Source organism: Ptiloglossa arizonensis, chromosome 10, assembly GCF_051014685.1.
Source record: "Ptiloglossa arizonensis isolate GNS036 chromosome 10, iyPtiAriz1_principal, whole genome shotgun sequence".
Lineage (NCBI taxonomy): Eukaryota > Metazoa > Arthropoda > Insecta > Hymenoptera > Colletidae > Ptiloglossa > Ptiloglossa arizonensis.
Genome location: NC_135057.1, coordinates 10,467,774 through 10,494,147, shown reverse-complemented (window position 1 = coordinate 10,494,147; position 26,374 = coordinate 10,467,774). Strand labels below are relative to the sequence as shown.

General features: G+C 47.8%; 3 protein-coding genes across 26 annotated transcripts in view; 1 reads left to right on the top strand and 2 right to left on the bottom strand.

Moving 5' to 3' along the window:
* Positions 1-3,634, bottom strand: part of Pip5k59b (Phosphatidylinositol 4-phosphate 5-kinase 59B) — a 40,095-nt gene extending 36,461 nt beyond the window's left edge. For 8 of the 22 annotated variants that reach the window (XR_012993536.1, XR_012993537.1, XR_012993538.1 and 5 more), the window contains exons 1-2: positions 2,069-3,588; positions 1,151-1,185 (exon numbers count right to left, since the gene is read on the bottom strand). Coding sequence is in view for 14 of the 22 variants with exons in the window: in XM_076322143.1 (XP_076178258.1) it covers positions 1,151-1,185; positions 2,069-2,180 (147 nt within the window). In the remaining 8 variants the exon portion in view is untranslated. Of the gene's footprint in view, positions 1-1,150; positions 1,186-2,068 lie in introns of all 22 variants that reach the window. The other 14 variants (XR_012993532.1, XR_012993533.1, XR_012993534.1 and 11 more) reach the window with 7 other exon arrangements.
* Positions 119-16,754, top strand: LOC143152248 (synaptic vesicle glycoprotein 2C). Of its 3 annotated transcripts, XM_076322155.1 has the most exons (13): positions 119-1,460; positions 8,235-8,326; positions 10,607-10,723; positions 11,214-11,429; positions 11,724-11,886; positions 12,008-12,129; positions 12,584-12,828; positions 13,002-13,147; positions 13,885-14,047; positions 14,422-14,536; positions 14,643-14,802; positions 14,875-15,002; positions 15,086-16,754. In XM_076322155.1, exons 3-13 carry the CDS (start codon positions 10,651-10,653, stop codon positions 15,136-15,138), a joined length of 1,584 nt encoding a protein of 527 aa, XP_076178270.1. In that variant the 5' UTR covers positions 119-1,460; positions 8,235-8,326; positions 10,607-10,650; the 3' UTR covers positions 15,139-16,754. The 3 variants fall into 3 exon arrangements, with proteins under 3 accessions (XP_076178270.1, XP_076178272.1, XP_076178271.1); XM_076322157.1 differs by lacking the exons at positions 119-1,460; positions 8,235-8,326 and adding an exon at positions 2,896-2,911; XM_076322156.1 differs by lacking the exon at positions 119-1,460 and having other exon boundaries at positions 7,728-8,326; positions 10,612-10,723.
* Positions 16,755-22,608: 5,854 nt separating this feature from the next.
* LOC143151800 (uncharacterized) lies at positions 22,609-23,181 on the bottom strand. Its single transcript, XM_076321236.1, has 2 exons — positions 22,860-23,181; positions 22,609-22,743 (listed from the first exon to the last, which is right to left on the bottom strand). Exons 1-2 carry the CDS (start codon positions 23,179-23,181, stop codon positions 22,724-22,726), a joined length of 342 nt encoding a protein of 113 aa, XP_076177351.1. The 3' UTR covers positions 22,609-22,723.
* Positions 23,182-26,374: the final 3,193 nt, after the last annotated feature.

Below are 26,374 nucleotides of genomic sequence, written 5' to 3'. Positions count from 1 at the left end.
ACACACGGTTATGCGTCATTCGAATGAATAATTACTCGACTATTCTCGTCTCGGTGACCAGTACGATTCATCTCTGCGCATCGCTCGAAACGTCTCTGTTTACAACGCGTACTCCGAATACTCCGAAATCATCTCACGACGAACCAAAGTGCCCGCGCGCGTGTTCTTTTCTCTCTCCTTTATTCTTTCCTTCTTGGAGAACTATCTGGTTTGGCTATGAATCGCGATAAGAACGTAACGCGAACGAAACGCGCGTCTAATCGCGACGCACCGCCGCTCCGTAATCTCGCGGCACGATCTTCGTCGCGGTACGTGTTGACGACGAATCGATTAACGCGTCGGGCGCAAAAATAGAATCGATTTCGCCAATGAAAAACCTCGACGACGCGTGAACGCTTCGACTCGACGATCGACCGTTGACAGGAAATTAAAAGTGAATCGATAGCGCACACCCTCTGTCGACTCGCCGGCCGATCAGTCCGTGAACAATAATACTACGCGCGGTAAATCGACGTGTCGCTGCGAGACACTCTCGAGACCGACCACGAAACGTGCGAAAATGCGCGAACCGTACGACTGGAGGCAGCAAGGATATTTATTACGTAATACCGTGCAGCGACTATACGGGTCGACTATAGTTTCGCACGCGTGGCAATGTTGCACCGAAACGCCGCGATTTTTCGTTCAAAAGTCCGCGCACGGATTGGAGTACGCGCGGATCGGTTACATAAATAACTAGAATTTTCATTTATGTAACGCGTTCGTTGGTACAACGATCGGCCGTGATTCGAAATGTAACGCAACACGGATTCGTCGCGTACGCGAAGACGTACAAAAAAAAAAAGAAAAAAAAAAGAAAACGGGACCGTCGGAGGTCAACAATAATATTTATTAATCGTAGACCGTATCGTGTGTCGAATACCGTAAACAATCGCGTTATTAAACGTGCAAATACACCGTATCGCCCGGAGGGACGGAAGAGCGATAGTGTACCCACGTAAAACTGTTTGTAATCTCTTTCGTTCACGGCGCGCATTGTGCCGGAGCGCGAGTGTCAATATTAATATCTACGGGTACACGCGAAACGGGGAATACTCGACTACCGTCCGATCCCTGGGTCCGCGGAAATATGCGAGGAATTTTTACTTACGTCAAGTGCCGTCACCTTATCCCCCGTAGATTTATCTGTAACATATCGAAAACAACGTGTTTGTCGCATGAAATAAGGTCATGTAACAGTCGGCTTTGAAACGCATACACCGACGTTTAACGTTAGTGAATGAACGGGAGTACCGTTTCTAACGCGGGTATCAAAAGGCGCAACAAGAATCGCGTGTTCGGACGTTCGGTTAACGTCGATGCATATTCCGGGAAAGAAATGAGAAAGTGGAACGTTAACCGAGTTCAAAAACGAAAGTCGTGCAGATACACCGACTGCGACCGATTCACCATTGACACATGTAAGGCTCGATACCGTTATTGCCCGTTACGGTTAAATTTCAGCCCTCGGACGGGGCTTCGTTAGCTTCGTGGCCTCGGTCCCGATGTGTGTAAACTTTCGCCGTGTCTTTAAAAATCCCCCCTCAAGGTTCCCTAGCGCGACGATACGATTATTATTTTCGTGGAAGTTGATTCAGTGCGGCTCGCCGGGAAATCTAATTGCGGAGCCGTGAGTTAACGATCACGGGAGTAATCGAGTCGCGAGTATGTACGAAAATCTCTCGTACGTTTCCGCGATACGGGTGACACCCATCAGCTGTCAAATCGCGAACCGGATCAGCGTAGCCCCGTAAGAGCGGTCTAACGCTGCTCGTTCGATTCCCCCTCCTCCTGCACCGTGAATTTAACGAGAGGACAAAACGCGACCACGGGTATGCGGAAGCGTAACGAAAATCCGATCGTCGGGAATCGATCGATCACGCCTATCTCGGATGGTTGCGTCTCGCGTCGCGAATACGCCAGCGAGAAACCGACGCCCGTGGAGCGTCCGTAATCGCGTTGCCTTATAGGTTAGGTTCGTGACATTTCGACGCGAGAACCGAGCAACGGAGGACAAAGGTGTACTCACTGTCCTCGTCCGCGGCCTGCTCCGACCTGAGGTGATCCTCCGTGGCCTGTGCCGGGCCTGTGAAGCTCGTCTCGACCACCTCGATCACGTCCACATTGTCGCCCGAAGCCATTTTGTACGTGCGTGCCTTCTTTCGATTCACCGAGCGCACTGACTCACGCACGACGACGACGACGATCTTCCTGACAGTTTCGCGAACGCGCCTCCTGTGTCGTCGCTTTGCACAGCAGCATCTTTCGAGGTCGAGAGAAGCACGGCACACTCAGGGCGACGCGTACGTGACGCGCAATCCCTCGCGGAACATTTTACGTTACACTCGCGCGTATGGCGTTTTTCACCGTTCCGATGTGAAAAAAAAAATGTCACCGATACACGGCCCCAAAAGGCTCTCCAGCTCCGGGCTGAGAACACCCACGAACCTCGAGAGCGCCTCCGGCCTCCCTGCTATTCGTCTATTGACCGGACGCCATCTTGCACCGTGTCGAACGCCACCTGGCGACCAAATCGACCAACTCGGTGCACCTCGATGCGCTTCCGCTGTAATCCCGTTTATTTTCGCTCGTTCGCCGCGAAGACCTTATTTTTCCTCGTTTCGCGTGTCGCAATCGTACCATTCGAACGAAATATCGTGTCACGTGATCGACCACTACGAAACGTCGCGTCTAAAATCTTACATCCGTGGAACGTTTACCAACAGTAGGTCTCCCGCGGCGACGCGAGAATGCTCTTTCACCGGAAAATCATGAATATGACTCGATGACCGCATCCGGCTTGAAATAGAGATTGTCTCACGAACGTGGATGCAAACAGATATAGGGAAGCAATGACGAAATGCAACGTTATGTAAGTAACGGTGAATATCCACTACGACGGGTATTATCAATGAACCGGCGTTGAATGGTATCAAACGAGCATCGTTGACTGATTACAACGAATTCGTTCTGCGTAAGATTTAACGTCGACGCGTCGCGCCGCACCGGTTACGTTATCGCGCGTGCCAAGATAAATCGTGGAACTATGATAGATTCCAACGGAATCGCGTACAGCTTGGATAGTAACCTCTCGTATTTCCATTTGAAACAATATCGTTAACATAAATCGATAAAACCGAACAGCGAATAACGACGTTCGCCGCGAAGTTGACGACGATTTACATTCGATCGAAGGACGAACCCTTAAATTATCCGTCGGTTGCAAATAAGGTTAATCGCGTTCGTTAACCGGGAAATTAATCGTAACCGTGTTCGGTCGATGCGTGCCCACGTAAGTGCTGTTCCGAACACATCGTTTCTTTCGATGTACACTTGTAGTATAATCCAAATACGCGTGAATCTCTTTCAGCACACGGAGCAACACGATGTTTGGATTCAAATGGCGAAACGACAAAATTGTAGCCCAACGAGTATTCCTGTTAACCGTGATCGGCGTGATCTCGTACGGCATTCTGAGGGGTCACGCGATCTATGAAAAGGAGGTTATTACATTTTTCCCCCATTAACGATATACCAATTGCCATCAACTTGGCACTCCATTACACGCCGGTAAATTTGTAGGACGGATCGTTGTCCCTGAATAACAGACTCGCTCCTGTAATCGAATAATTGCGAGTTTCTAAAAAAAGAAAACGCGCGTTGAACTTAAAGAGGCCCATTATACCGGGCGATAAATCAACGTTCGATTTAATTGTTGGCAAGGCGAGCCGTTGGGAATGACTCGGTAACATTCCGTATCATTAATCCGTTGCGTCGACTCCGTTCATTAGGGAGCACATTGATCGTGTAAAATGTTTCGCATAAAAGGCCTCGGTTTAACGCGCACGCGGACCAACGAGATTTATAGCGGGTGGTGCACAATTAATTACCGTTCTGTTCGATTTACACTGCTGCGACTTCGACGTGGCCGCGCGTTAAAATGTAACGCGCAACCGACGTTATTGTAACGCTGATGCGTGTTACAAGTTACCGGACGTTTACATCACGCGATCCACCGTACGCGTTCGAGCAACGATTTATGCGTCGCTATCTGCCTTTTTGCAAGAACGTAACGCGTGCGCCCGCGCGCCCGCGCGCGCTCGCGAACAGACGATTAATAATATCCGTGGTAAACGCGAACAACAAATCGCGGGGCAACGAATTCTATCGTTGCTCCCGGGATACACGCGAACGAACACACCGGTATTAATTAGCGACACGGAACGGAAGCGTCGAAACTTTTTATTTACAATCGGAGAGCGTCGTTTCGCTCCAACGGTCGTCCGCGCGTAAAAATTCAGTTACAATCGAACGGTTGATTACCGAATGATCTTCAAAGAAAACGAACGGACGAGGAACGTGGAACAGAAGCTGAGGGAACCCTCGCGGAGAAGCTTAGGAGTTGTTCCTCGAAGAATGTACTTACTTTTTTAAAGTACGTTACAGCGAGCCGGTACCGGAGAACTTTTCAATTGCATCGGGACAAGACCAGCGTCCACCTTGAATCTCCGGTTACCTCAGAGCCCACGTTCCCCAGGGGCGGCATTCTTGCACTCGTTCGTTCTTTCCGCTGTAAGGATGTAGATTGCATCGTCGTCGTTTTATTTTGTTTTTAACCACGAAAACAATCGTCGAAAGAAATTCGAGCGAACGAGACCCTCGGGCATCGGAAATCGAAATAGAATTTTTCCTCTCCGTCGAGTTCCACGTCGGAATACAGAGTGTACGTAAGTTCGACTCGTGAAACCGGTAACTCGAAACGAGATTCGCGTTCAGACACCCTGTGTGCACCGTACGCGCGCACGCAAATGGGTTAATTACAAAATTGTGGGACGCGCGCCGGCAACACGCACCGTAGCGAGCGGTCTTCAGGAAACGCGCGACTTCGCGCCGACATAAATCATCGAAGAGGACTTCCTGTACGACAGAAGACGACGTCGACCGTTTAGCCGTGAAATACGGCTCGATCAATTTTCGCTGGTCGCGGAAGCGCGCGCCAGTGTCCACCGCGCGGCCCGATATCAATCTTATCGGCTCCTCTGTCTCTCATTTTTCTCCCCACCGCGATGCCCGAGTTCTCTACCCGGAGGGGAGAAAAACCGATTATCCCGCCGCGATTCTGACTATATTAATCGTCCTTTACCGCTACGGATCCCGCTAGCCTCGGGACGCCGGAAAGCTTCGCGAGCATCAGATCGAAATCAAACGCGCGGCGTCGAATAACAGAAACCATTTCTTTGCGCCGGTTAAATGCCGTGTACGGTGGAATTAAAGCGGGGAACGCGATAATGCGAGCGAGCGAGCGAACCACCGAACGAAGCGAGCGCGAAACGTGGGGGGAGGCAAGATGCGAGGAAAACGGGAAGAAAAAGAACAAAGAAAAAACAAAGAAAGAACGAAGGAGTAGCGTTTCCTGTGCCCTCGATCGAGCATTATGCGTAATTCCCGCCGGTTCTCGAGGGGGGACGCGAACCCACCGAACGATCGTTAGCGCAGGAAGGGGGACGCGAGCTTTGAATTTCGAGAGCAAACGCTTTCGAGTATCCTCCGTTTATATTCCATCCCTGTGATCGTTAATTCTCGAGGGGGGCATTTATTTCGGGGGAGGGAGGCGCCAAATTCGAGAACGACGATCTTGATACGAATGTTCGCGCAACAGTGGAACGTTGTTACGTTCCGAGTCGAGAGTGAACCTCGTTAACAGTGCTCAAAAGGGGGACGTCCGATTCGAGAGCAATCGTCTCTGAGCGCCCCCCTTCTCTACGGTGTACGATACTTGTTGTAAAAAACATTATAACGTTATAATATTTTCCATAGACCGCAAGCGTCATTAACGCTAATGGGAGTCGATCATTATCCGTAATTCCCACTAGTTCTCAAGGGGGGCACGCTCACGCGCGCACGCGTCGTGCGCCAAATACGGGAGCAAACGTTCTAAAACGTCCCCTCCGTTGCGAACACACTCGTGTACACGTGAAACGATGTAATATTCGAATATTTTACGTCGAACGCGAGCCTAGCTACCAACGTTCGAAGGGCGGGGGTACGGTGCCCCCCTTCACGAGCGAACGCTCCAGTGTAAGACAATGCGATATTGTACTATTTTCTCCGGAGCGCGAGACTCTTTAAGACCAGTTGGGGGGCACGATCGCGTTCAGGTGAGCGCCAAATTCGAGAGAGAACGCTCCAGGGCGCCCCCCTTCGGAGGGAACACGCTCGTGTACAAAACAACACGGTATCGCGATATTTTCTTCGAACTGTGAGCATCGTTAACGCTACTCGGGGGATCGAGATCGGGTGAGCGTCGAATTCGAGAGTAAACGTTCTGTGGGGGGCCCCCCTTTTGTCGCTCAGTTTCTTTCGTCGTCGAGATCCAGCTGGAAACCGCGCGCGATTTCCGCGTCCGTCGTTCGTGCGTGAGACGTTACGAAATCGAGTCGGCTCGATTATTAAGCCCATGTTTAAACTAATCAACGGTGACCCTAATTAGCGCGGTAAAGGATTATCGGGGAGACGGGGGGGGGGGGGGGCAACCGTGTGTCGGGTGGGGTAGAGGAATCGTTCGACGCGCCTGAAAGCAGGCCACTTGCCACGCAACGATGATCCCGACCGACGTCTTTAAAACAGGAAACTTTAATTACTCGCGCGGTGAAACGAGCCACGCGTTCTTGCGATACGGGCCGACCTTGTAACTATTTCCTCGCGCCGTAGGTGTCGGAGTATATGAACTCGGTGGAGTATCGGCAAGCGAAAAGGGCCAACGAGGACCAGTACGCGATCGCCGTGACGACCGACCCCCAACTATTATCACCTGACGAAGACACGACCCCCGTGCCGGGTCAGGAATGAGGAAATTCGCGATCTTTCGGTGCGAGCGTTCGAGAAATTTATATCGGGGGAGGTTCGACGATTTCACCACGATTGGAACCCACGGTCACGACTCGCTACTGAAATTTTATGGGATCCCGTGTTCCGCGAAGCGATGTTGATACCTCGATTCCCGTGTTACGCGTACACCAACGGGCAACCCGGCTTCGAGAAAGTTTCAACGTGTACGATCGTGTAGAAAACGAATGTTGGAAGAGAAAAAAAAAATAAGAAAACGAGTTGTTTATTTCGTAGATAATTTTTCCCCCGTGCGACAATCCATCGGATCGTATTCGTAGACATTAAGTTTCACGTCTGTTGGTACCTTTCTCGATGCAGATACACAGGAACAAAAGCAGATCACCTTTTACTCGAGTGTCGCGAGAACGATCTTTGCAACGATGTTCGATTACTTGGACTGGTGACAATATTTTATTACGTTGAGACGATAAATCTCATTAGCGGTTTATCAGATTTTACGCGAGCGTAGAGGTGTCTGCGTCGATGATCGCACGTGAGATTCAACGAAACGTAAATGTAAATGTAAATGATCGAAGGATTTCGTATCTGGAGAACGTTGAAGACAGAAATCAAGATCGTCGATATCGCGAGTCGAGTGTTTATGGGATTTCTTGAAAATCGGAAATCGTACGGTTTTTAGAGTACTGGTCTGTCTTTTCTTTTTTTTTTTTATAGGGAACCATCGGAGGTATAAATTTCTATCTTCGCACAAGTATTTGCCTACGTGTCGACAAATCGCAGCAATTGTTTTATGCGCGAAAGATTGATTTTATCCAGATTATTTACCGTTGCATACGACATGTGGAAAATAATTTATCTTCCGGATTGACACGATAACAGAGGAGTCTGGTCATCGGGAACAAAAAGATCGAAGAGATTCTTAATCTGCATAAATCGTGACTATCGACCGTATCGAAGTGAATAAAAACATTCGAAATTCGGACAACGATGGTATTTCGAAAAGTGTTCGACGTTTGCACAAAGTTGCTACTTACGTTCCGGTAATAAAGTAAAGTATTAAACGCATCGTGTTAATTTTGATACGTGCGATAGAAGTTCGTATATTTCACGTGTGTGTGTGTGTGTACAGTTTCGAGTCGATCGGATTATTTATTTGCAGCATATTGCGTCGAGCAGCTCGAGAAATGTTGTTTCAACGAGAACCGCTATAAAGATTGGTTCGGTCCGAAGTCGTATAACTTCGACAATTTCTCGTATTTTATCGCAATACTTTAAGATCGTGTTCTCGAGCTTTCGAACTCCAAAAGAATGCAAAGAGAATTAATCTTCTTTGCTCCAAATTAAAGAAACCTCTCGTGTTCGACGGATCCGCTACACTCGGAGTATAAGGTGATTCAACAGTGGTGTCGCAGATCTCGGGCAAAGGTGGAAACTCGAGGTAAATACGAAAATAATTTACGTTCTTTGCCCTGAATTAGGTAGACCCCTTGAACCCGACAAACTAATGCGCGTCGCGTACACAGTGATTCAAAAGTGACGTAGCGTTTTTCAACGAGTCACGTTTCGAATCGAGGATCTCCGCGAGCTTCTCGAGAAAACGCGATGCATCCGTGAGTTATTTTCTTTTTTTTTTGTTTTTTTTTTTTTTTAAACTACGACACTAGGATTTTTCCACAATCGAAGTCTGGCGAATGCTTGGAACTTTCGCGTTGGTCGCTCTTATCGTCGATGTCGGAATTCTCGGGGAAACAATGGTCGCTGGTTTCGACAATTTTCAACGGGTGTATCTGTAAGCCAGTATCGCGAACGTAAGGTCAGGGTGGACATGATATTTCCTGTATCGGGCACAACAAAGGAACAAAGCAGCTGTCGAAGTACACGAAGCGTGTAACTTGCCACTTGAGTTAAGAGAAATGACCGGTGTTCGTCGATCGTTAACGCGAAACCACTATCCGCGATGTTAATTGCCGCGCAGAAACCAGGGAACAAAGCGTTTATTTTTCTTTCCTTTTTCATTTTCCTTTTCTTTTCTTTTATTTTTTACGATTCTTTACACGGAATAGTTCCGCGGCATAAAACTCCATCGGGAAAATATTTAATCGTTCACACCTTGGACAAGACGTAATTAATAGGTTCCGAGGTTACATACCGTCGTTTCCGCTATACACGCAACGAGAACTTATCTGGACTGACGCGAGCAGTTACGCGCATTTTTATTGTCTTACGATAGTACGTGCCATGATTTATGATACCGCGAGCTACCTTACCACCGATTCTGTGGCATGTGGCACATTGCGCAAAGAAATCTCGATAAGCGGCTTCGGAAGGTCGTCGATGTCGTTTGCCCGCCAAGGTTGCGGAGAAAGTACTCGGGAGGAATTTTTACTTTGGAAAGTATTCGGTGAAAATGTTTGATAATTCGTTCAGCTAACGGTTCATAGTCGAGATAACGTTTCCACATTGTTAGCGGTCACGGAACGTCTACGTAAAGGCGGACACTCGCGAAAGTCGAAGCATAGTTGTTTCGAAATCGCTTTCGGGAGACTAGCTACGTTTCGCGAACGGAAAGACACAATTTCGTCGATAAAATCGCAACCGTGTATCTACGATGTTGCACCTTGACAACTGTCGTGCAACGAGAAAGGATAATTGCGCAATCGAAACACCGTGGTTCGCGCGACACTCGCGTGTCACGAAAACTTGACAGACTTTCCATCTGGCAGTTTCGCGATCCAATCGATAACACAATCCCTCGATAGGCTATTCACAGTTTCTGTACGTTAAACTGAAATATACAACCGATGGATAGGCGCCAGTTGTGCAAAGAATCCCCCTCCAATGTAATGCACATTACGGAAGTGGGCGTTACGCGTGTGACGTTCGTCAAACGGCACGTCGATATGTCACATTAACGCGATATCGGTGCGTAAGAAGAGCAGATATTAAAGAAACATTATCGGGTAAAGAATGTCGGGCATTCCGATATCCAAAACAATGCCGAGATAAAAGATAAAGAGACACGTTCTATCGTTAAAATCGTTCCGATGTCTTTCGACGGTCCAGAGATATATTCTAAAAATAATTCGAAAAGTATGCAGATACGAAGCGTACGGTCCTATTGTGTATTTCGAGGATCGAGCCAAACTTTCGTCACTTTCAAAAATCTCTCGCTATTGCTAGAGGCTGACTCTTGATGTCAAATTTTGTAACACATTTGGTATATAATCTGAGTTTTAACTATTCATTCGAGTTAAAGAGGTTCATATGTGTTGCGGATTCAAACGAGAATGAGGCTTGAGAGTGGATGCACTTGGTTATGTAGGTTGGATTAGAAATTTTCATTAGATTTAGGGTTAGGCATTCGATATGTCTATAGGCGACAGTTACGTGCCAATATCTATAATGTTACAGTGGGAGGCAATGAGTGGAGAGCGGGAGGATATGTACATACATATAAAACGGCAGTGTGAAATTAGTCATCGCGTGATTAAACACACGAGATAAAATCGTTTGCAAACCATCAACGGGCGAGTGTAGAAAGACAATTGGGGGGAACAGGGTGCCAATCAAAATTACTCGTGCAGCATCATCTCGGTTAATTAGCTCGTTCTGGACCACACGTGAACACGTCTGTCGTAAAGACGCTCCAAAACATCGAACGCGTTCGAGGCCGAGTTCGTGTATCGAATTTCGCTTAACAAAAAATTAATATTCTCAGCACAGTTGACTGAAATCTGATGGAAAATTCCTATCGGCCTCAGAATGACACGCAACAATAAAATCAGCATTATTACTGTTCCGGATAAAGACGTGGGAGAGAATAAACACGATCCAGGTAAGTTTTTCTTTTTTTTGTTCGGTGCAGGACGTAACAATCTAGAGACAAATAGTAAGAATCATTAGACCACGATTTTGTTATCTCTGAACGATATCTTCTTCCTGATATTAAAATTGATTCGAATATCATCCGACTTCTAAGCTATGAAGAATTAGAGACCTCGATAAGGTGCAGTGGAAATTTTCCTCGGAATCTCTTTCGATGTAAAAATATTAATACTCGGTAGTGAAATTCTAAAGTGTGGAAATACTTGAAATTCTCCGTGTAAAAATACATTAAAATTCGGTATTTGAAATTACGAGAATGTAGAGTATAAAGTTTTTGGAGAAACAATAAAGACGATTGAACAATATGTTACTCGGTTGTCTCTTCGATTGTTTTCGACCGGTTCGAATTACATAACCACTCCTAGTGTTACGTGTAAGATCAATTTGAACGATTGGGGGACTTAGAGACTTAATTACGACTTACGACGTAACGTGCGCAGGTGAAGGCATTCCAGAGAAACCTGCAGATTTCGAGACTGCGATCGCCGTTGCTGGACACGGAAAGTTTCAATATCTTCTTCTTCTGGCGATCATTCCAGCGTCATGGGGGACCAGCCTCGACACGTCGAACGTGTCGATGATCCTTCCATCCGCTGAATGCGATCTGCAGATGACGTTCTTCCAGAAGGGCGTCTTGAACGCCATTAATTTCGCGGGTGTGTATCAACGGCGCCGATCACCGAAACTGCATCCTGTTCGAACATATTTTAAATTAGAAACGATATTGACGACGAGGTGGTCCTTTGAGTTCACTTTTTACGCGTTCCTCTGTTCGCGTGTTTTCAAGATCGTTCGCTTCGTTTAAATCGACATCCGGGCGAATGAAAAAAGTAGAAACGATTTTGAAAAATTCGCGAAACGAACAGGTGTCGACAAAGTGTAAAGGAATCTTGAGATAGATCGCAATTATTTTTTTTTTTTTAAACGCACAATGCGTAAATTTCGAACAGGAATGGCATTAAGCGGTTTTCTATGGGGCTACGTAGCCGACGCTCGAGGCAGAAGATCCGTCTTTATGTACGGTTACATGGCGGACGGTGTCTGTAACATTCTTTCGGGATTCTCGCAAGACTTTTGGACACTAGCCACTTTCAAGCTTCTGAGCGGCTTTATGTGAGTAGAAGAACATCGTCGAGGTACACGCGACCTTTTTACGAGCGAACCGAACATCCTAAACGTACGTCTCCTCTTTTCGACCGTTTCCAGACGATTGGAAATCATTTTTCTGTTCCAGAGTGAGCGGCCCTCACGCCTCGATCGTGACGTACTTCTCCGAGTTCTACGGTGTCAAAGGAAGATTGAAGATACCAATTATCTTCGGAATGTCCGTCACGTGCGGAAACATCGTCTCTGCAGGTACATACATTAAATTGGACACCGCGTTCGATCGGTAGCGTTTAGTATGACGCACGAATAATCGAGATCGTCACTCGTCAATATGCGAGGCACGGCTAGAGAATTCTTTGTTGGAATACAATGAATCGTAGAAATACAAACAGCGATGCAATATACTTGATCGATAATCGAGGCACTATTCGCTTACGTATTCTTTTCTTTTCTCTCGTGTCGCTATTGAAATATTTAGAAAAAATAAACGTTTCTGCTCCAAATTCTATATCCTCCACTTTAAACGAAAATAAGGATAACTTAATTTTATCCAAGCTCTGTACTTTTCAATCGGGAAAACGAATCGACGGTAAATCACGGAGGAAAATTATAAAGTGGAGGCAAATCCTTTTTCTATTTATGTTTTTACTATATTAGTAGTTAAGCATGGTGTTACCTGTTAAACCCTCCGTGTATCTTTCAGTGTTGGCGTGGTTGGTCATCCCGCAACAGTGGTCGATCGTCCTATGGGACGGTGCTTTCGTTTACAACTCTTGGAGAATTTTCCTCTCTCTTTGCGGGGTCCCCATAGTGATCGGGTCTTTCCTCCTCTGTCTGTTTCCAGAGAGTCCCAAGTTTCTCATGTCGCAGGGTCGTACCGAGGAGGCGCTGAAAGTTTTCAAACGGATTTACAGAGTGAACACGGGACGACCCGGCGAAGAATATCCGGTAAGAGTTTCAGAATGGCAATTCAAATGTTTCGACGAGTAAAAAGGAAACTCGGAGAATGGACAGGGAACGTAGATGTTATCGTAGAGCTTTGCGAAACGACGTCGGGTCTGCATTGGTAACTTGCGCGTATTTTTGAGCCCCGAAACTGACCGAACCGATTTCTGTGCAAGATATCGCGCCTGGAGGACGAATCCTATCGGAAAGTGACCAACAACACCGGCCAAGAGGAGAAGTCGCAAAGGACCGCGATTTTCTTTTATCCCCATTTGTCACGACTTGTTCTAGTCGTTATTATTCAGTTCGGTTCGATGCTGGCGTAAGTAAAGAAATTTGTATAATAATTACGTTATCTTTACAATTTTTTCATCGCACATTTTTCACATAATCTGTGTTACCGCGATAAAAGTAATTGTTTGCCGATGATAACGCAAGAACGAATTAGAACGAGACCGGTGTCGGTTCAGTGTTTAAACACGCGACATATTTATATTCGAAACACCCAACCGATTCGCAACCTATGCGCGTTGCTCGTCCAACATCCGAGTACTTCCCATCGAAACATCGTAGTTCATCTGGCATTCCGTATTTGTAAACCATGAGACGATATTAAATTATTAGAGCGAACGGGGATACCGCGATTGCTCGTGATCGATTATAGGAGCGCTGGGAGGCGAACGAACGGGTTCGAAAAATTAATTAGAACCGCTGTGAAAAATCCGTTCATTTATCAGTAAGCGCGAGCAACGTGTGCGCGTATCTATCAACCGGTTCCGTTACGACGCACGACACGCTCGTCTTATCTACGAATACGTCGTAGTCGCGCCACGCGCGGCTCTGTGACGTACGTCGCGATTGGTTTGACGTCAGAATGGATCTTCGGTTCGAAGAAGAGGGAACGAAAGAAAAGCAAAAAACATCGATGAAACCAAACGCGGGTACACAATACGTGGAAACGTTGTCGCGATTCTAATCTCGTTCGATCGTTATCGCGGTTACGTACCTCTTTCATCCAGTCCGATAGTTATCTCGCGGCTATCTTCCTTTTTTCCTCAGCACGAACACTATTCGCCTGTGGCAGCCGCAGCTGTTCACGATAATGGACAACTTCGAGTCCCAGAACCTGACCATGGAACACGATCCGTCGTTCTGCGAGATCTTGGATCTGTCGATGGACACGCGTTACAACGCGAACGACGACGACGCGGTTTGCGTAAACGTGAGACCCGTTTCAGTTTGTGAAATCGGTCTTTGTCCCTCGACCGATTGAAATACGCACGTGGTGTCCCGGAGTGTCGAACTTCGAGAGCGTGTACTGTTCGCAGTTGGAAAGAAGGCAAGCGGGGCGGTACTGTGGCAAGGGGGACGCCTCCGTTGGCTCCGCCCACCGCCTTTCGCCCATCCCCCACTCTTGCACCGCTTGCTCTCGAGACTCGTCTCCTCTGCTCGACAATGACCAAACAAACCTCGCTCGAATTGCGTTCATCGAAACTTCTCTGCTCGTTTCGAGGTTGACCCTCTCCGAGACACAAGTCACGATGCACGATTGCAACCGTAGCGATCGCAAAATGCGTTAAAAAAAATTTGTTTCAGGCCACCGTGAGCGAATCGATTTACACGAACACCGTCATCATAGCCTCCTTCGGGAGTCTCTGCCTCCTGACGGCTAGCTTCCTAACGCGTGTCTTGAACCACAGAAACTTGCTCTGTGAGTATACAATCTATTACGACATCCATGATAAAAGCTTATCCGTACAGAATGCGATTAAATCGCGCGACGAGACTGAAGAATTAACACCGATCGTCTTCTCCAGACATCTGTTACGGTGTGGCGCTCGCTTGCATAGTCTATTTGAACTGGTCGACCGATACGTCCACCACGTTGGTGTTGACGTGTTTGTTCGTCGGATTGATGAACACCACCCTGAACACGCTCGTCGCCGTGGCGGTTATCCTTTTCCCAACTTCGTTGAGGTACGATTCTCGATACGAATGGTACGGTGATCACTGATCGGGGAATAATCGTTTCCGTTTCACGCGAACTAGAACGACCGCTGTGAGCTTGGTGATGATGTCCGGGAGACTTGGATCGATCGTCGGAAACATCCAATTCCCGGTTCTGCTTTCGTACGGGTGTCTGGCACCGATGATCACGCTGGCTGTCTTCATCACAAGTGAGTACCCATCCGACTACCCAACTCGCCGCGTCCGATTTCCTCTGTCTTGGAAAACATCGTTCGATTCGTTTTTGTTCCAGTTTGCATCGTTTTGACCCGCTTCCTACCGTACGGCAGGAAGACCGCGACGTAAAGGTAGCCGTCGTCTCCGAGCCAGTATTCACAGGATTCGATTTTACTTCCGTAGATACCCCGGCCAGGGGCATTTCGCGGTAATTTTTCTAGCCGAGAGCCGCGAGCGTTTCGCCCGACTTTTTCGTACGACGATGGCTCGAGGAATATCTCTTTTTCGGGGAACTGGGCCAACGCGGTGAATAGCTCTTGCGGAAGAGCAAAGGCCAAAGGATACGGATAGATTTTTATACGCGTTTGCGTCATATACTGGGTCGGCCGAGAAGTTATTGTCGGAGGAAGGTTACGCGTATTCTGGCCGCGATAGCCGAAGGTCTCCGCGAGACGCGAACGAGGCCGGGATTGACCGAAATTTTTATCGCGACGATAGCCTCGAACAAGGGGATAAAAGACGTACGATCCCTTTGTCGTACAATAATTAGAATTATAGTACACGAACCATCCAATCGAATGAACTTTCGTCTCTCGTCTTTCGTTCTGCCAAAACTTAAGTAAATACGTTCCGGGAAGAACTATCGCGAAGAAAAACGAGGGCGTATCCGATGTCCCTCGTTAAAGATCGGTTATCCGCCTCGTTAAATACAGACTCGATCTTACTCGAATGTATTTATCGCTTTTGTACTTTCTAGTAATAGTTTATCGTACCTGAAAGTTACTAAGAATTTTGTAATATATTGTATAACAAATCCATTTCTAAAACATTCGAAAAAGTGTTCATCCTCTGCGACCCGTTCGTTTACAATTTTATCGTTTCGCGTTTCGAAAGGTGAAACGATAAACTGTGCGCGCGGAGACTGTATTTATCAGGAATCGGTGTTCGTACGGGATACACCGAGTGTGCACTTTTACTTGCACGAGCAACGGTAGAGAATAGGCGAAGTTGTTGCGCATTGCGTTATTTCGCAGCCTTCGACTGACACCCTTGACGGTCGCATTTTCAGCCGGGGAAGATCGATACCGATCCGAAACGATGATCGAGCGCGTCGAGGACGAACGACGCCGTCGTCGGCGTTTGCGTTCCTCGCGTACGAGCGTGTGCATACGGCAAGAAGGTGCACGAGGCCTTGGGGTTTCACTTTCGACACATCCTGGAGAGCCCTCCAGCCTTCACCCACATGCTCGTTCTTCTCGATCCCGTACACACGCGCGGGGTCCGGCTTTCGTGTGGACGGGGGCTGTATCTCGCGCCCGGGATCTCGACACGTTCGCGGCGGCCACGTTGATCGAGTAATTACGCGTGTCCATAAAAGTTCGTACGCGTATTACAATGGGAGAAAGTCAAGGCGCCACGGACGCGGCCGATTGCGACGCCGCGTTCCTTCACGGTGTTTCCCTCGACGCCGAATTGGAAAATCGATCGATGGGGGTCGTTTTACTTCCTCTCTGGTGCCTCTCGTCGATCCCTATCCACTTGGAGACATTTTTTCGAAGGATTTAAATAGATAAGTTCTCTCAGAGCACGAGATTGTATTCCGTGGGAAAGAAAGCTACCGAAGTAGTTTTCTTTTTTATATTAGCTTTCATGGATCCCTATCGACTTGGAGACATTTTTTCGAAAGATTTAGATGGATTGATAAGTCCCCTGAGAATACGAGATTGTATTCAGTGGGAAAGAAAGCTACCGAAGTAGTTTTCTTTTTTATATTAGCTTTCGTCGATCCCTATCCACTTGGAGACATTTTTTCGGAGAATTGAAATAGATAAATTCCTTGAGAGCACGAGATTGTATTCCGTGGGAAAGAAAGCTACCGAAGTAGTTTTCTTTCTCATATTAGCTTTCATCGATCCCTATCGACTCGAAGATATTTGTCCTCGAGGATTTTGACGCGCAAATGCCCCGAGAGCACGAAACTACATCCCGCGGAAAAAGAAAGCCACCGAAGCAAGAAACGACTCGTTCAAAATACCCGTGCGTTTCTTCGGTGCTCTCAGCGTGAACCGTGTGGCGCCTAAGACAGCATTCCGAATAAATTGCAGAAGGAAAGCATGCGCGTTGAACGCGTGCAACGGTTCAGGGGAAAAACGTGTTGGCATTGCGTCTGTGTTCTTCCCCCGTTCGCGTTACGTCTTTTCCCTTGGAGGGTTTCGTGTTGTTGCGAAACCTACGTGGAATTTATCGGGCGAATCATTTGATTGAGAATCGATGAAAACCACGGACGAGTAATTCACAATTTTCGACGTTTGGAATATTTTAAAATTCGAACGTCTCTTCCACTCGATGGAAAATTCGCCTCTGCAACTGTTTCGCTAAAATTAGTACAAATTCTCACTTGACGATCGTCCATCGATACAGGTATAAAATGGCTGCGCTTACAAGTTGCAATGTTTCCTACAATCCTAAATATACGCGCGCGCGCTGAAAGAAGACGTCTTCGATTAAATCCCAGCGATCTCTTTCGCTCCTTCCAGAAGCGTCGATGCACAATCACGGTGTCTTAATTCGACACAGGAGTCAAGATCCACGGTCTGCCTACGGCGAACAGTAGCTAGACGGGGAGAAAACAAAGCGACCTACCTGGGTGTCTTCTCGTGAGAGCGGGGCCCCGCGATTCTCTAATAATTCTTTACGGACACGAAGACGTCGTATCGCGATTTCACGGCCGCTATTCGCTCTGATCGTTCTTTCCGCGAGAAATAAAACAGACGCCGTGGGTACGGGCAAGAGCAGCTAGTCGCATCGGAACCGACGTCGAGCTCGATACTGTTAACTCTTCCCGCGAAATTCTCGAATCACCGTGGCACATCCGTTGCCTTTCTCCTCCGTAGCCGATAACAACGCGATATGACTGACTGCCGGTTCTGGAGTCGAGCATTCAGCTCTACCGAACCTCCCTGTTCACTGGATGCATCTTTCCCGCTCGTACAATCGGCGATGTTCAAACCTTGACCGAATAAAAGCACCGAGAGTCACGCGCGGATGGTATTCCGAGTAATTAGAATAATTCCAGCTCTCGAGCAACTGTTTTTACCCCCGATTCGAGCAACGCGATCCCAGCCACTGTTTGCAACAGATCTTGACCGTACGCAAGTATCGGGAGTCACGCGGAAGATCTTCGAAGTAATTGCAGCTATACCCGCTTTCGAGAGACTCTGTTTTTGCCCCGGATTCTAGAAACGCGATCCTGGCCGCTACTTCCAGCCGAGGTGGCGTTATTCGGATCACGGTTACGCGGAAAGTATCCGCGAGAAGTCACCGGGAAGATATTCCCGGAGCGAGTAGACACCTCCCGCTTTCGAGTAACAACTTTTGCCCCGGATTGGAGCGAAGCGAACGCACCGATCGTGGGTGATTCAACCGGGGCGAGGAATCGGTGCCAGAAGCGCGACGAACGAATTTAACGATGTGTTTCTTTAAGAATCGTACTTGTAAATATTTTTAAAAATTGAACGAAGAATGTTTTTTTTTTGTAATAGAACTCGAATTATTCGTAACACCGTACCTTGTAATACGTGTAACGAAAGAAGGAAAATTCTCGTTTCTCGACGTTGTACTCGTATCGATATTGACTTACCGTTGTTTTCCAATTAAATTGTCTGCGCGCTGGTTGCCACGAAAGAACGTAATACTCTGCGGAGTGTTCATCGGAACGACGGGGTCACGAAACGATGGGTATCTTAGAAGAAACGACAGGAAGGTGTAAAACGACCGCACTGGTCGAACGACCGCGTTGAAGTGCCGCCCGTACCCTTTAATTAATCATCGAGCCGCCGCGATGACACGACTCGACGCGATTTTCATTCGACGGTGGCGAAATTGGCGCGGCTTCCTTCCGCTTTCGGGGTAATAGCGCCGCGTCGCGGAGGAATTAGAACGAGTAAGCACTTCGTGATCGAAGTGGCCGGTGATTAGCCGCAAATAAAGTCGTAAAATATAGTTCGAACGGAGGAGGATGAAATTAAACTCCTTTCTCGGTACGGCCGATACTCGGTGTCGCGCCTTTTATAGAACGAACTTTTTACTCGATCTCGAACGCGCTGAAAAAGAAATTCAATTCGCTCGTGGGAAAAATGTAAATTGATTTCTTTATCGAACGATCGCGGGCAACGAGGATACAGATCCTCGTGGGTCCCTCGATTTTTCACGAACAATCGGTAACACCGATCGCCGTTAAAACGAGTGCAATATGTGCGAAAGGAACACAATGGCCAAAGAAATATTTTACTCGTACTCGAAAACAATGGACAGGAAAATATTTTACTTATTCTCGGAAACAATCGGATCGAGGTCAGGGATCGAGAAACGACCTTGGAGGCGCTTCACGGATCACGGTCGCTTTTTTTCCCAAGAAAAGAGTCGTAAAATTAATTATCGACGATCAAAGCCGGTGAGGGATCGGCCACGGCTAGACGATTAACGGTTATTAATAGCGATTACTAAAGTTGGACACTTTTTATCGGGTAAAGAGTCGGTGGGAGTGGTCGAGAGCCATTGCGAGTCGTTTGGAATTGGTTCCAATCGCGGTCGGTAGTTGCAAAGGTATCGAGGAAACGAGTCATCGGTCGAACCGATTCAATAATTGGTTTCTCGCTCGTTTCCAGCGAGCAGCGCTAGAAAATATAGCTCGACGACCATTTGTAGTAATTGAACTCTAATAGAAAAGGAATTGGACGGGGAAGAAAGACCGAAATCGGTGTCGATATCCGTTCGTACGACAAAAATCGATGGCTTTGAAAATGTAAACGATTCCAGAAGGCGTGTGGTTTTCGAATCGTCGCGAGCTCGATATTTCCAAGCCGATGGAACTTTGTTACGTTTTTCCAACGAAGTTTCCGAGATTTCGTTCCGTTCGGACGGTCGTTATCTCGTCGAATATATCGGCTTAGGTAATCCAATGATATTTTCAATTTATACGTTACTTCGGTTGCTCGTTAGCGGTGTAACCCGATAAACTTTATTAGCGCGGACGTTAAATAAATTCATAGAGAGCCACGGGACAACGTACGACGTGTCGCGGAGCAATTACGTTCCTGGCGTAATTGTTCCTCCTTTCGGGACGAGTTTGGTTAATTAGAAGGTACAATATCCCGGGCCCGATAAAATCGAAGACACTTCGAGACAATTTTCCGCTCGAATACACGCGTTGTCCCACGGCACGAAAGGAAACACGTAGCGGCATACATATTTCTATGACGATGCACCAGACCGACGGAATTATGTCATTCATAAATGAATGACATGGTAATGAGTCGCGTTAATATGTATGCTCGGAATACCAGAACGAACGGTTCACTTTTCCCGGGGAGAATGGCAAATATTAAATATTATAAAATCAGAATTCGCAGCGGGAAAGTAGGTAAATGTCTTGCGATCAACTTCGTGGCGAGCATTTATGGCATCGGAACGAGTTCATCGCGAGCAACTGTACTTCTGTGATCGTGTATTCGAATAACAAACGAGAAGCGATACGCGAAATAAATTCCTCGAAATACGATCCTATTTTCTACATTACGCAAATAAATCGCCCCGAACTAAACCGTATAACAGGGACAACGATCACCGTCCAAATAACTTACCATTCTCGGTGTTGAATAACGACGCTAAATATTTTGTACTTTACTATCAAAAACATCAAAAGTAAAGTCTTCTACTTCTCACTGTACCGATAAACTCCTCAGACAAGAGCCAAGCATTCGAACACTCGATTATCTCTATCGAGAAGTATCTTCTTTGATGAAACTCTGTCAAATAGTTTGAAAAAATGCTCACGAACAAGTGACACTGAATATTTTGTATTTTACTATCAAAAGAACATCAAAAGTAAAGTGTCTTCTATTTCTCACCGTACCGATAAACTCCTCAGACAAGAACCAAGCATTCGAACACTCGATTACCTCTATTGAAAAGTGTCTTCTTTGACGAAAACTCCGCCAAATAGTTTGAAAAAACACTCGCTCGAAACTCGCCTACGTTTCACGCTAGATTCGATTATCGTGGATCTCCGGTAGTTGGAAAATAATCGTTGGAAAGTGTATTTGGAATCGCTTCCGAAAAGGTGGGAGGCCCCCGTCCGCATCCACTTACCCAGATCCAACTCGCGCGCGATATGCGCGCTTCGGTGAATCGCATTACTTTTCATTTATGCGCCTACCTATGTAAATGAGAGTATTATCTGGAGGTATCTACCGCTAGGTCGGATCCGCTATGCCTATGGAACACCGTGCGACTTCTTCGCTCCGTACCGTTCTTGTTCGATTCTTTCCCCGTGGTGGTATCCCTCCAGGTTCTAGCTCCTTGTTCGCCTTCCCGTTGCTCCTTCGCCGCCTACCTCCTCTTCCTGATCGTTGTCTTTCGTGGTTCCTGCTTGTGCTTTCGTTCCCTACCCCAGCTCTCCACCCACCCGGTGGTTCGCGTTGTTCTTGTCCGCCTTCTTCGCGCGCTTCTCACCTCGCCCTCGACTCTTGTTTTCTTCTCGCTGAACTTTCTTTGCTCGCGGAGATTTCCACCCGAGATTGCGAACGCGTCGAGTTTGCGGTTAGCGATTCCGTGGTGCTCTGCCAGACCGTCCGACGCGAGAGATAAATTACGTCCCGACGGATTTTTTCATTCGCTCGCTCGCGCGCGCGCGTCTTCTTGTCCGGGGGGAGAGTATATTTTGAGAGAGAGAGAGAGAGAGAGAGAGAGAGTCGTGGATCATCGCGATCTTGGCCTTGAAATTCGAGGACGAACGTTTAGTTCAACGCGCTGTAACGAGCGAAAGGTATCTACCCGGGGCGTTGAAGTGTGTGCATCGTTTCAGTCGAGCGGCTCGTAATTATATTAGGGAGGAATATTGACGACTCCAAGGTCAAGCGGGTGGCAGAGACCAGCGCGAGCGGCCCGAGGAGGAGGTAACGATTCTCGGGAGATGGAAGCGGGGAACCTCGATAATCGCGTGAGAACCTCGTTAGGTGCACTGTGTTGACAAGCGGAGGGATGGTCACTCGGTAACCAGGGGAGCAGGGGGCGGATGTAATGGTAATCGAGAGGAGTAGCCAGTCTTCGATTATCGTTACTCCGAGCAAAGCTGCACGATTCTTTGCGATTACCTCCCGATCGGATGAACTGCTCGGTGTTCCGCGCTGCATCGTTAAGAGGAAATTATGCAATGTGTGTATCGCGCGATACCGCACGTGTCTCTCGGTCGCGTGACGTCACGGGTAACGCGATCGGCACGTGACTTCGCGCGTCGCGATACTTGGACTTCTGCGTCTGAGAAAAATACTTGTGCGCGGAATTTTGACGAAGCTTTTCTCTGCCTCGGAATAAAAAAAAAGAGCGATCGTACAAGGAAGAACTGCGTCGGATCTCACGTTCTTGACGACCCTGCCACCCTACGGTAGGCGATGTCTCAATTCCGTCACGGATGCGGGAAAGCCACTTCCGGCGGAGTCAGTGAAACTGAAAATTGCCAGGGAGCGCCAGACGATAGGATTCTTTTCGTTCGCTCTCCTCGGAGCCTCTCTTCTTTTTCTGGTGATTCAGGGATCTCGCCTGGACTCGCGAAAAAGTCGAGCACGATTCTCGTTGACGCAAACACAACGAGAGACAAAGAGACAACAGTCGAGATGGCTCTCATCGACTGCTCGAAATTACCTTTTATCCTAGGTTAATTTCCAAGTATTTTTTCTGAAAGTTACGAGTAAAATTGAAAAGACTTAATAAATGACAGGTGAGAAACGCTAGTTGCAAGCGTGGAAAGGTTAAAGAATTGTCGATAAAATTTAAAAACCCTCGATACTTACGGACGACGCATCCGACGCGTCCCGGTGAATATCCAAAAGATCGATATCCCGTTGCACGATCGATGAAACTAACGCGTCGACTCGATGCTTCTCCGCACTTATCGAGATCCCTGATTGCTTCTGGCCGTGAAGACGCAGCTTCCGGCGACAATGACGAGGCAGTCCCCGGTGACAGGTCCTTGAAGACCACCGACGAGTAACCGAGTGGCAGCCCGAGAGGAAGATTGTCACCCTCGAGAAGCGACTCAATCTGCGACGGATGTCTCGATGTCGTCGCCGCCGTCGACGAGAACTCCGCGGCAATTAAAACCTGCCGCGTCATTGTTTGCCGCGGAGATCATCTCGCGTTTTCACCGTTCGATCGCCAAGTTTCGCGAAAAAAAACTTGCCCGGATGCGAGTCGATGACTTTGAAAGGTACCGCGCGAGCCGCGATCCCGACGACGCCGACCAGAGAAACGAAATGTTCTCGTAACCGGTAATCTTTACACGGATCGCTTACAATGGATCATTTGCATACGTATACGTTATCGTCGGTGAGCATCGTGACGACGTCGGACAGCACCGGAGACACGGGCATCGATTGCACGAGATCCACTCCTGTTCAATGAAAGATATCGTTGTCAATGTTGCAACGTGTCTTCGGGACTTCGATCGTTCTTGACCAGTCATTATCGAGATACCTCGTTAATCTCCGCGCGCTCTCTATGATTTAACGAGGCGAGCAGCCTCGTGTAACGCGATATCTATTGAATCGAGTACAATGTGTTGCGCGATCTCGTTCAATCTGCGTTACTTTTCTTCGCGGTCCGTCCCGCGTGCTCGATAGTATCCGAGTTCGTGGGGGTCTAAAGAGGCTCTTGATGATCGAGTAGGTGAAAAAATTGCGGGATCGATAGCTGGTTGTATTTTCACACATTTGGTCCGATCTTCTCGTTCGTCGTTCACGACGCTCCGATCTGGAATAGAACACGATGGGGCGTCGCGAATATCTTTCTTTCGAAATCGAACCATCGAGAAGTCGCGATTCGCTCTTAATTTCGCTGGGAAACGTCCTTGGTTATCGAGGCGCGTACGTCGCGACGAGATAAGAAATTTGCATAATCGACTGTTCCGTGTAGGCTTCTAGATCCCGAAAGGTTGTCGAGACGGAGAGCGTGGACGGGAACGCGTGCCGATAGCGCCTCGTTTAATGTTTTCAGGTCGATTATCGATAAGCGAGGGTAGAGAATTTCTCGTCGGGACTGGTCGAACGATCACGACTATAAATAGGATACGAAGCGATTCGACTAATTTTCCACCAGCTTCACGGTTTATCAATCCTCTCGCGTATAGTCTACTTCGGTCCACGAAGTTAGAACGTGGCTAATACTCCGAAGTACATATTTATGTAGACAAGACCCTCTCCCTAACTCATGGTAATCGCTCTCCCTCGAGGTTTATATAATATGAGACGCGAGTCTGTAAGACTTTCAAATGTTCCTCGTATCCCTATTAGTGCTGCTTGCCTCGACCAGTGAATTACAATGATAAAACGTCATTAATATTCCGAAGTACACATTTGAATAGAAAAGACCTCTCCCCCTCCAACAGTATAGTAACCGTATTGCACTCCCATTTATTACAATCAATATTAGACGTGCATTGCCCTTCGAAGGTCTCGGAGTGTCCTCGGCCAATGACTTACCGTTGTAACGATACCAGAAGAGAAAGATCGGACCTAATCTAGGCTTAATTCAAGTGTCCGTACAACGAAGGGTTTTAGACTGGCGGAAAGAATGATCCTGGAGTAAGCTCCCTTGCAATTGTCGAAGATGAAAGTCTAGAAGCCATTTTCGAGCTCAGATGATTCGAAAAACGAGAAGTTTAATTCTGGCTCGGTCCTCCTAGTTGCTAAATTAGGGGACAGTGTTATTCGGCATGTGTAGCAATGTTGATAAAGATTGTAGTCTATAGACTGAGGAGTCTGTAGGGATTGTAGTCTGTAGGGACTCTAGTCTGTAGAATGAGAAATCAATAGGGACCCTAATCCGCAGACTGAGGGGTCTGTAGAGACTCTAGTCTGTAGATTGAAAAATCTGTAGGGACCCTAATCTGTAGACTGAGAGTTCTGTATGTAATTGTAGATGCTGTATACCGAGGGGTCTGTATCGATGGTCGAATTTCGAGCAAGAAGAACGCGCACGTTCGATCGAACTCTTCGCGGGAAGCGTCCCGACGCGGCGTCCGTCACGGTAATCGACGCGTAATGGAAAGCCGACGTGTCGTGCGCGTCGAAATCTATATCACCGGCGATCCAAAAGGCAATTATCGGCCGAGGAGATCCGACGGAGCGGTCTCCTCGTCGTTGATCGCGGTTCAATGGCCCCCTTCTTGCCGCGTTGCCCCCCTCTACGTGTAAGCTCTCTCCTTTTTACCCGTGGTTCGATTGAGATCGAGTCTTTTGATTCCGCGTCCGGGCCCTCCGCCTCCTCCCCCCGAATGAATGGACGCACCGTTTCTAGTTAAGTCTGATAGACGTCCGTGGTAATTAATGGAGGGAAGCGAGGGACGCGCGTTACATAGTCCTCGGCGACGGTTAAATGGAGAGATGCTGTCTCGGTGGTTTTGCCCGGCGTCGGTCCCGGGGGGTTATTATTTCCCTGTGTCAATTTCACGGTCACGCGTGGAGTTACGTGAAAGGTAAATTTCCACGGGTTACGTGATTGCGTAACGCCCAGAAGACCACGTTGTCGGGCGTCGAGGCGTCCCGTACGCGCGGGAACGCGATTCCGTGTACTTCCTCTCGGCGAGTCATCTCCGCTTCGAAGAATCGAGCCAGTTCGCGACGGATATCGAAAGAAAGTGCTCGCGCGCCTCGACTACCAGCCCTTGGTACCATCGATCGGAAGTCGTACAAGATGATACCTCCCGATATCCACGCGCTATCGAGAACGTTTCACTCGGAACAAGTACACCTTTTGTATTCGAATCGTCGAACAACGGAACAAGAGGCCCTGTTCAGAGTCCAGCTTCGATCGCGTGGATGTTTGCTCTCGACTCGTTTTTGCCGCTCGAGGGTAACGCGATTTTGCGAGGGACACGAACGGAAGTTTGCAACGGACATCGAGGAAAGAAAGAAGGAGTATGGGACTCAAAGGTGACCGATGGTCTCTCGGTTCCACCGATCGGTAGATCGCGAATCGTGAAACTATCTACCAACCAGTATCGCGAGTATCGGAAGCGTTCGACTCGGAATAACCATCGAGAAGAGGGACAGGAGACCCTAGACTCCAGAAGTTGCGTAGACGTTTAACAAGTGGAAAGGCGATGATTTTCGATCGGTACGAGACACTGCCAAAGTGTCCAACCGGGAAGAAACGCCAATTTCAATCTTTCTTACGTCATCGGATGAGTCACCGTTACGTTCACTCCCACTCGGTATCTCTGTTTGCTTTGAAACGTTGGCGGAAGAGATTGAATCCGTTACCCCGGGGGCGCTTAAATATAATTAGAATTCCAGGAACAAGTGATCCT